This window comes from Branchiostoma floridae, chromosome 6 (assembly GCF_000003815.2).
Source record: "Branchiostoma floridae strain S238N-H82 chromosome 6, Bfl_VNyyK, whole genome shotgun sequence".
In the NCBI taxonomy this organism is placed as follows: domain Eukaryota; kingdom Metazoa; phylum Chordata; class Leptocardii; order Amphioxiformes; family Branchiostomatidae; genus Branchiostoma; species Branchiostoma floridae.
Genome location: NC_049984.1, coordinates 15,320,158 through 15,330,843, shown reverse-complemented (window position 1 = coordinate 15,330,843; position 10,686 = coordinate 15,320,158). Strand labels below are relative to the sequence as shown.

The window sequence follows — 10,686 nt, the reverse complement described above, 5'->3', positions numbered from 1 at the left end:
TGAAGGGCAGGTTTTGTATCCAAACTAAGAATTGATAGGACTTCGCTTCGAGTGCAATGAGACAATGCCATGGGTTCCATAAGGTGTAAAAACTGATTTATCAGCTGGTATCCATCTTTATCAAAAGAAAACAGGTTATTTTTCATGTTACTCGTGCTGGGAACTGTAATATGATATACGATCAGCGATTTCAACTCATTTCCATCATCTACTTGCCATTCGGTGACTAGAACCTATCAAGTGATTTCAATTTTCTTTTCTTGTCAAAATGAAAGAGCCGACGGACCATTAAGAAAATCGTTCTACAGTTTTGATCTGCTTCGCCGACAGTCCATCCCCCGGCACCCAGCATGCTAGCTTTTTCAACGAAGCTCTGAATGTTAATGAAGCAATTACCAAGTAGTGGAGTCGCGAGAGCATGAAAGGATCCTATTAGTTTGCCGGACTGATTTTCCGTGTGTTTCTGGAGTATTAACCATTAGCCTCTAGTGAAATACAGCACGGCTATTACGTTTCCATTTGGCCGGAGACAGATGAAACCAGACAGGAACAATATTGAGAGGAGTGATCGTTGAAGGAACAGAGAGAGAGAGAGAAGTAGTGGCTTGAACACATCTCAAGATGGCAGAGGGAGTGGATATGAATTTTTCGTTAAGCGTGTCTTTGTACTGGACTGATGAGAACATGACGAGTACAAACGACAACGTGACAGTCGGGGAGGGAGTTCGGGAATATCTAGGCGTTGGTACTCTGGTTTTATCCGCTTTCTACATGATGCTGCTTGTCATGGGAATGGTAGGAAACGTGGTTGTCATCTTCGTTATACTAAAAGTGAGCGGGAAGAAGAAAGAGGCGAAGATGGCGGATGTTCTGGTCATGAATCTGGCCGTATCGGACATTCTTCTTCTCAGCATTCTGCCGTTTATGATCATAGATCTCATCGTTGGGGAGTGGACATTTTCGCAAGAGCTGTGCAAGTTCGTCGTGGGTGCCGTCAACGCAGGAGCCTTTGCTGGTTTTCTCTCGCTAGCCGCCTTGAGTGTCGACCGGTACCATGCCATGGCATACCCGCTGAAGTCTCTCCGCCTTGAGGACCACAAGAAGACCGCCACTGTTCTCTTCTTGCTCTGGTCTCTGGCCATCTGTACGTGTATCCCGCACATATGGTATGCCAGGGTACTGGTGTACAGCGGAGGGACATCACACTGTGTTCTGGAGTTACCTGCCACGGCAGAGGACCCCAACTTGTGGCATCGCGTCAGCGTGGCGTACTCTTTCATTGTAGGTTTTGTCGTCCCCTTAATCATCATTATTACATGCTACAGTCTGATTATCCACAGTATCAGCAGCTCGGACGTCTTGTCTACTCCGGACCGTTCCGATGGGCTCGTGCCGGCGGGGGGACGGCAACAGAACCCCGGTCACGCTGCTCGCGTCCACCGGCACAAGAAGCTGACCCGGTTGGTCCTGATGTTGGTGGCGGCGTTCGTGTTGTGTTGGCTGCCGTACCATGTGTTCCACATCGTGCGGTTGATCGTGTTGCCGAAGATGTCCAAGACCTGGCTGCTGCTGGCCCTCACGTTCAACGCCTTGTCATTCACCAATAGCGTCATCAACCCAATTCTGTACAGGTCAGTGATGAACATTTATTTTTATTTTTTTTCTATTTGGATCTCCATTGGACATGTTGCATATTGTTTTACTATTCGTCCTGAAGACCGTAACAACACATGTACAATGAAATGAAATGTAAGAAATGAAATGAGAATTTTATAGAACAGAAAATTAAAGAAAATCAAATGAGATAACTCAAAGTGGATGCCGATGATGACACAAGTCAGATTTTGCTCAAGCTTATCATTTTTGAAATTGTAATTATTGTGAAGCCATGATTTTCATGTGTTACTGTTTATCTTAACCTCCATAAAAAGTTAATGATAAGTGTTTCAAGGCTGAATGAATTCACCACAACAACATATGTAAGACTAGTACACCTTTATCCATGGGTTAACTTTTATCCGACTTTTAAACAGGTTATTCAGAAAAGTCAAGTCAACGAACGGTGGGAGCAATGATCTTTTCTCAAAATGTAGTTTCTTTTGAAATAGTTCACCATCCTTCAACTTTGTATCCCCAAATACCCATTTCTAAAAAAACACGGATATAGGTCACCCCACGGATAAAGGTGAACTAGCGTTACAAGTGACGGCTTGATCTACAGGTACCGTTTCAGAAATAATGTCAAATATAAATGTATTCCTTTATTTCTCTTCGTTGTTGGACTCGGTTATTCTTGCTGAATCTTCTGTTTTCAAATATATAATGTTGTTGTTGTTAATGTTCTTATTTACCAGTTTTCTTGGAGAACAGTTCCGTCAGAGTTTCCGCCAGGCAATGGGAGCCAGCTCTGCCACAGCAATGACGTCATTCGCTATGACGCACACACCGAACATGTGAGTTTGTTAGTTTGTTTGTTTGTTTAATTGTTTGTTTGTTTGAACCCTGGTTTATTCATGAGAGCTCAAATCGTCCTGCAGGCCGTTTTCATTGAGGTCATGAGGGAAGAGGCACGGGATCAGACAAAGTACTGTAAATTCAGAAACTTTCGCAGTGGTTTGATATTCGCGGTTTTCACAGTGGCTGCTTCACCGCGAATTCAAAACCACCGCGAACATTTTTTCATAGCAGTAAGAGACTGCAGTGCATGGTGCTACCTCGAAATTAAAACCACCGCGAAAAGTCATTTTTCCCGCTACCACGAAATTAAATCCCCGATAACTTTTATATTGTATTTACGGTATATAACAGAGATACAGTCTACATCATTAAAAGTCCCTATGAGTGTTATACGTCTATAAGTCTATATACATACATAGTACAAAATACATAATAGTGAGAGCTGCTACATGATTCGAGTCCGTTCATTTTAGTCGTTCCCGTTGCTTTAAGAGCCTCTTAGATGCAGACTGACTTGGGGCTTTGCTTATGCCTCGTGGTAGGCTGTTCCAGATGTGTCTACAACTTTTACGCTCTTAATTTGTATGGTCCAGTAGTAGACAAATGAGCTTTTTAAGATTCCATTTTCAAGATGATTGCACACCTGGACCTTCGGTAAGATGTATAAATAAACATCACTCCATAAGAGGCGGAGGTAGAGTAACAAATGTAACATACCTACCTCACTCATGCAATCAATTCTGTCACGTCTGTGTCCCTTTTACGAGGACATCCCTTATTCTAACCTTACCAAACACCTGGGCCCCACATATGGCGAAGACTAGCACGTACAAGACAGCTAACGGACCTAAAGGTGCGCTCTCACCGCACTTGCGTCAAGCTTGCGTCACTGCGGGGTTCGTTCACTGCGTCACTGTTTTGTTACTTTCTCCGGTGTTATTTTATGATTTAGATATTGGGTAATACGCATGGCTTAGAAGACGACAGAATACACAAAAAGTAAGAAAATTCGTTCTTCATCTCTGAAATTTATTGACTATCTTTCGAACCACGCAGTGGCGCAAGCGTGACGTGACGCAGGTGCAGTGAGAGGGCACATTTACAACAGAATCTCGATGAGCTTGATTTGATATAAAAGAAGTACTTTTGACTTCAACTTCAATGTCTTATCTGAAATCAATGCCAGTTTCGTCACATCCACCACGATATGGTGAATGTGACATTGCTCTGGCTCCCAGTCGTTTTCTTACACCCATGTGAAATAAATTGAATTGTTTCAAGGCATCAGTGGGACAACGTTTTAGCTCGCTGACATTTAGATTAATTCGATTTCCAATATTAGCAACCTGATGAATTGACATCTTGTGCTCTACATTGGAGGTGCGAGAAAATTGGTGCAATTAGTACTGTGGGAGCAAGTTTGGGAATAGAACCCTCATTAGATAGCTTAAAGCCAATGGCGTAACCCGCCGTACGTGCAATTTGTCCGTACGTGTTTTTGGGGAGGCCACGTCCGCGACGTATTTCTAAAAACGTTCAGGCTGTACAGGGCATGCGTGTCGCCCTTACTGGCACGTACGGGGCGCGAATCCACAGCCCGATGGCAAGTTTTGCATCCACGTTAAGTTCTACGGCGTGTCTGCGTGCTCCAAAATCCGTCGGATTCCCAACAAGTTCGTACGGAGGCGGTACCACTTACGGGTCCCAAAAGATTGCCCACGTTTTGGCACGTACGATGGGTTGTGCCCTTAGCTTAAGATACCTTTAATGAAAGCTTGCAGCTAGGTGTGTGAAAAGGTTAGATCTGACAGCTCGTTCAAAGTAATATAACCAACTCGCTGGTGTGTTGAGGTGCTATCTCACTGCATTTTCGTCAAGCTTGCGTCACTGCGGTGTTCGTTCACTGCGTCACTGTTTTGTTATTTTCTCCGATTTTTTTAAATAATTGCGTGATACGTAATACGTGAAAGTATTACTTAGAAGACGACAAAATACACAGAAAGTAAGAAGATTCTTTCTTTATCTCTGAAATTCGTCGAGTATCTTTCGAACCCCGCAGTGACGCAAGCGTGACGTAAGTGCAGTGAGATACCACCTTCAATCCGAAGGACGGTTATACAAGCTACACGGATACAGATACAGAAAACAAGGAATTCCCATTGAATCTATCTGGAATTCGTTTGACATGACATCGATATTGAGGAATCTTCAATACTTCCCCTATTCGAAAATCTACGTGTTTTATGTCTAGCTATGTTCATTTTAACGCGGACCGAGGTATACTGGCCCCATGACATCAACGGACCATTGTGTTAGGTGGGTGAGATGATATGATTTAGAAAGCAGTATAGAAAGCACTGAGCTTTATTACGGCACTTCATTTCCGAGTTAACGTAGAGACCGCTGACAGCCATTTGGCAGTCGATGTGTGAGTAGGTCGAAACACAAGTCAGCCATGCGCCATGCAATAGGGTCCTGCATCTCAATGACCAGATACGGCACCTTTGACAGTAGCCATGCCCAACGTCTGCTGCCGATACAAAACTGATAGAACGTCTGCAGGTTTGAGTGATTGAAGTCACGTTCCAAGTCGACCTCCGACGTGAAGACTTGCATGTCTGACTGGAGGCAGGCACATGACTGTGAAATGGCTGTGAGATATGAAGGGGCCATCAACGGCAAAACATAGCAATGTCAGGAGGTCACGGTGTACATATCGCAGACCAAAGTGCTGCCTGTCCGCAAGATAGAGGAACCAGAATGATGCATATGATTTTGAGTAGCCCATCACATGCAGTAATGCTGGTGTGGATTTCCTAACACCACTCCAATGTGGGCAATGATTGGTTCATACCAGAGGGGGTAAATATTTTACAGCCAGACCAAAGTGAGTTACTGTTGAGCATCTCAACATATTTAAGATACTTCTTTGGTGACATGTTACACATAAAGGAATCTTAAAGGTAATAGTAATAATCATCACCACATAGACAAAGAGCCATAAAGGGTCATTACAAGCGCTATGTAGCCTAATCGATCCTTGCACCTATGTCCTTTCAACACACATTAGAAGTTGATGAACCGAGACCCTGACATATGTTGCCCGTGCCCCCCTCCCACACACAATGCTATGTTAAACATTTCATTTACAGAGCCTCAAAGGTAAACCAGACCGTTGATTGGAAAAATGCATTGCGGAAAATGACACAACTACCCCGGGGAAAAAACAAGAGCTGCTTATTTCTTCACTTTAATTTGGCTTGGACTGAAACGATTAGAGTATTAAAGGATAATCCGCCCTTCACGACTGTAGCGTGGAATTAGTATCCACAGCGTGGCTTCTATTTAGAGCAGAGTTTAGTTTATAGAGTTGTTTTCAGATGCGTAGTCTATAGACTGCAGATACCGAGATAAAAAAAGGAGTGCTCCTCAAGGGTTTTCCTTTGTGGTGTCCTTTCAGGATAGAGCGAGGGCGTAAAGTTTCTTTGATGTACGCCAATATACATGCAAATACGCAAACGATATCCTTTGATTTCTGGACTCTGTCAACATCACAGTCCCAAATATAAGTAAGACACGGACTTGTGTGATCCTTCAGGACATGAAACGTCGTACCACCCAATTAACGAGTCTTTTTTTGTGGTTTATCAAAGGCGGTTCCATTTGGAATCATACATATTTAGGGGAATTTTCGCTTCGCAGCCAAGAGATGAATGAATGGGTCATTGCTCTTGAAAGAACATTGCAGTCCCAGGATAGCTGAATTGCGTCATTTCTAACATACAACACATCATTAAAAAATACTGTACATATGGATCTGATCATGATTGTCCTTAATTGATAAGCTTGAAACGTGCGAAAATTGTGGTACTCAGAACAATTACATCCATTTTGCTACAAAGCAATATGTTTGGTGGTGCATTCGGCTCACATCGTCGTAGCTGAGTTTGACTGAAGAATCTTTGTGGAAACTTTACTCTATTTTTTGTTCTTGCTATTTTCTTGGATCAGTAAGTCGTAATGCCTGTCGATATAATATGTTCATTTTCTATTCTGTCCAAAATCTGGTCCACTGATTTATTTTCGGACCGGTCCAAGAAGAGAAACAAACGGTTTTGTGACAGTATAATCTACCGGTCACCTGGTGTGAACCTTCCTCGGGGTCTAATGATCTACTGAGAAATCAACAAATGAAAGAGTAGAAGGATAATGAACATACTGAAGTATCTGGCAAGCAGTCTACAAGTTTGGGAAGGGATTAACAAGATTATGTGTACAGAATTGGGCACCTCAACAGAGACTGTAGCATTCAATCAGGTTCGACAGCTTCATCCTTTACGGTACATTATTCTTTTGCTCCCGGCCAACTCTCAGCTGGCTTAGCTCCATACTATGGGAAACGTAGTTATCTGGTTATCTTCAGTGAAGGAACTAATTCGAGAAAGGACTATTGAGATTATGTGTACAGAATTGGGCACATCAACAGAGACTGTAGCATTCAATCAGGTTCGACAGCTCCATCCTTTACGGTAGATTATTCTTTTGCTTCTGGCCAACTCTCAGCTGGCTTAGCACCACGGCATGGGAAACATAGCAGTCTAGATTAACCTTGAGTGAATGAACTAATTCGAGAAAGAACTTTTGTGATAATGTGTACAGAATTGGGCACCTCAACAGAAGCTGTTACAGTAGCATTCAATCAGGTCCGACAAGTCGGTACTTTACGGTAGATCTGGATTAAACTTCAGTGAAGGAACTATTTCGAGAAGGGACTTATGAGATTATGTGTACAGAATTGGGCACCTCAACAGAGGCTGTAGCATTCAATCAGGTTCGACAACTCCATCCTTTACTGTACATTATTCTTTTGCTTCTGGCCAACTCTCAGCTGGCTTAGCTCCATACTATGGGAAACGTTGTTATCTGGATTAAACTTCATTGATGGAACTAATTCGAGGAGGGACTGTTGAGATTATGTGTACAGAATTGGTCACCTCAACAGAGACTGTAGCATTCAATCAGGTTAGACAGCTCCATCCTTTATGGCAGATTATTCTTTTGCTTCTGGCCAACTCTCAGTTGGCTTAGCTCCATACTATGTGAAACGTAGTTATCTGGATTAAACTTCAGTGAATGAACTAATTTGAGAAAGGACTATTGAGATTAGGTGTACAGAATTGGTCACCTCAGCAGAGGCTGTAGCATTCAATCAGGTTCGACAGCTCCATTCTTTACGTTACATTGTTCTTTTGCTTCTGGCCAACTCTCAGCTGGCTTAGCTCCACACCATGGGAAACGTTGTTATCTGGATTAAACTCCGGCGAGTTATTTGGATTTAACTTCAGTGAAGAAACTAATTCGAGGAGGGACTATTGAGATTATGTGTACAGAATTGGGCACCTCAACAGAGACTGTAGCATTCAATCAGGTTCGACGGATCCATCCTTCACGGCAAATGATTCCTTTAACTATGGCCAACTCGCAGCTGGCTTAGCACCATAGGAACGTAGTAACCTGGATAAAACTTCAGTGAAGGAACTATAATTCGAGGAGGGACTATAATATTGGTCACCTCAACAGAGGCTGTGGCATTCAATCAGGTCTGACAGTTCCATCCTTTACGGCAGATAATTCTGTTACCTCTGGCCAACTCGCAGCTGACACCGTGGGAAACGTTGTTATCTGGATTAAACTCCGGCGAGTTAAACCGAACAACACATTTCTTATACCCAATCAATACAGAATCATAACACCGGAGCGCCTTCTGAACCGTAACGTGTCTCTGATTCAAGAGTCAGCACGGAATGATGGATAGATGAAGTCAACATGACCATGGTCTCTCCGGCTATAAACTGCACGTTCGACCGAAGAAACTAAGTAGAAATTACTAGAGACTCTACTCGTTGTTTGGATTTTGTTATTCTCTTGGATCAGTAAGCCCTGAAACGTGTGAATGTCTTGCCAATATAACGTGCTCATTGGTGCAAGATACTAATACAATCTACCGGTCCTCACACCTGGTGTGAAATTTTTGGCACCTTCCTCGTGGGGTCTAATGATCTACTAAGGAATCAACAAATGAAAGAGTGGAAGAATAATGAACACACTGATGTAAGCAGTCTACAAGTTTGACAAGGGACTAACGAGATTATATGTACAGAATTGGGCACCTCAACAGAGGCTGTAGCATTCAATCAGGTTCGACAGCTTCATCCTTTACGGCAGATGATTCTTTTGTTTCTGGCCAACTCTCAGCTGGCTTAGCTCCACACACCGTGAGAAACGTAGCAATCTAGATTAACCTTGAGTGAATGAACTAAATCGAGAAATGACTTTTGAGATAATGTGTACAGAATTGGGCACCTCAACAGAAGCTGTTACAGTAGCATTCAATCAGGACCGACAGGTCGGTACTTTACGGTAGATCTGGATTAAACTTCAGTGAAGGAACTATTTCGAGAAGGGACTAATGAGATTATGTGTACAGAATTGGGCACCTCAACAGAGACTGTAGCATTCAATCAGGTTCGACGGATCCATCCTTCACGGCAGATGATTCCTTTATCTATGGCCAACTCGCAGCTGGCTTAGCACCATAGGAACGTAGTAATCTGGATAAAACTTCAGTGAAGGAACTATAATTCGAGGAGGGACTATAGAATTGGTCACCTCAACAGAGGCTGTATCATTTAATCTGGTTCGGCAACTCTATACTTTACGGTAGATTATTCTTTTGCTTCTGGTCAACTCTCAGCTAGCTCCACATACCGTGGGAAACGTTATTATCTGGATTTAACTTCGGCGAGTTAAACCGAACAACACATTTCTTATACCCAATCAATACAGAGTCATAACTCCGGAGCGCCTTCTGAACCGTAACGTGTCTCTAAATTCAAGAGTCAGCACGGTATGATGGATAGATGGAGTCAGCATAGCCAAGGTCGCCCCGGCTGTACCCCAAGGATATGCTTTACAAACTAATCCAGGCTGTACATTTTATCTGTTTATTATGGTTTAATGTATGACGGGGTTGCGTGCTAATACCTCCTTTCCACTAGGACGGCGCTCTCATCGCACTCTCTCTGGCACACAGACTCTGGGGACCTAAAATTTGACATATCGCTCAACGAATTGCATAGAAAAGAAACGAATCTTTTTACACTCTGTGTATTTTGTTGTCTTTTTGGTCATACGTTTACATGCTGTATGATATACCCAGTGGGAAAGCGAAGGATACACGTATCCTATTTAGGTCGCAGTGAGAGCGCAGCGCGATCGCCGTCTAGTGGAAAAGTGGCCTAATAATTTGTCTTGAAGTTTTCTGAAATGAATAGACTGAGTGGGTGAGATTTTTAAACTTGAACTTGTCAGTCAACCAGCTTTTCCAGGTCATTTTCTTATTGGACCCAGCGTCAAACAGACGGCGAGAAAGGTGCACACTGTAACAGTACATATTATTACCCTTTTCACCACCGCTAAGGTTATTGCTTTTGTGGCCCCGGGTGTATGCCGTAACCTGTCGCTGACGCAAGTGGAGACGTTGGCGTCTCAATCGCAAGAAAAGGGTTCGGGGCTGACTGACCAAGACGTACAAAGGTCATTAGTAACGGGACCTGGGGGTTGTAAGAAAACGTGATGGGGTACTTGTAATGGGTCGGTGAAACTTGAGAATAACAATTCCCAACTTGGCAAGCACAACCGGCTGCGCGATATTATCCACAGCACTCGTTGTAGAAAAGGGTCTAATGGAATAGCAAGGCCACGTTGATTGGATTCTACGAGTGGCTTTCTCTTGGGACCCCCAAACTAAAGCAAACGTGTGAATGAAAAAAAGTTTGGCAAAAAAGTTGCCTTCAGTGAACTTATTGGTTAGGTTGAAAGTTGAAAAATTTTACTCTTTGACCTTGAAGTTGACATTTTGCATTCTATGACATTACCATGTTTTCCAATATATATCTTTCTTTTAGATTCGATGCATACCTTTTCAGCTGCTTTGTGTTATTTATAGTATGATTTGAATCATTTTTAAACGACCCAAAAATCGACGCGGCCATCCATATAATCAAATCAACACGGCCTAAATAGAAAGTATACTTCTACCAAATCAAAATCAACATTAGGTTCTCTTTGTGACTTTCCTCAAAACCTGATGACGTAAAAGCAACATGTATGTGCCCCTGGTGGGCAGAAGTGAACAACTAACGTGACAATGTACTTCAGTCCCTGCTG

At 42.9% G+C, this 10,686-nt stretch overlaps 1 protein-coding gene across 1 annotated transcript; it reads left to right on the top strand.

The window, feature by feature from the left end:
• The first annotated feature begins 418 nt into the window (after window positions 1-418).
• LOC118418129 (somatostatin receptor type 2-like) lies at window positions 419-10,093 on the top strand. Its single transcript, XM_035823961.1, has 2 exons — window positions 419-1,631; window positions 9,868-10,093. Exons 1-2 carry the CDS (start codon window positions 622-624, stop codon window positions 10,091-10,093), a joined length of 1,236 nt encoding a protein of 411 aa, XP_035679854.1. The 5' UTR covers window positions 419-621.
• The last annotated feature ends 593 nt before the right edge of the window (window positions 10,094-10,686 follow it).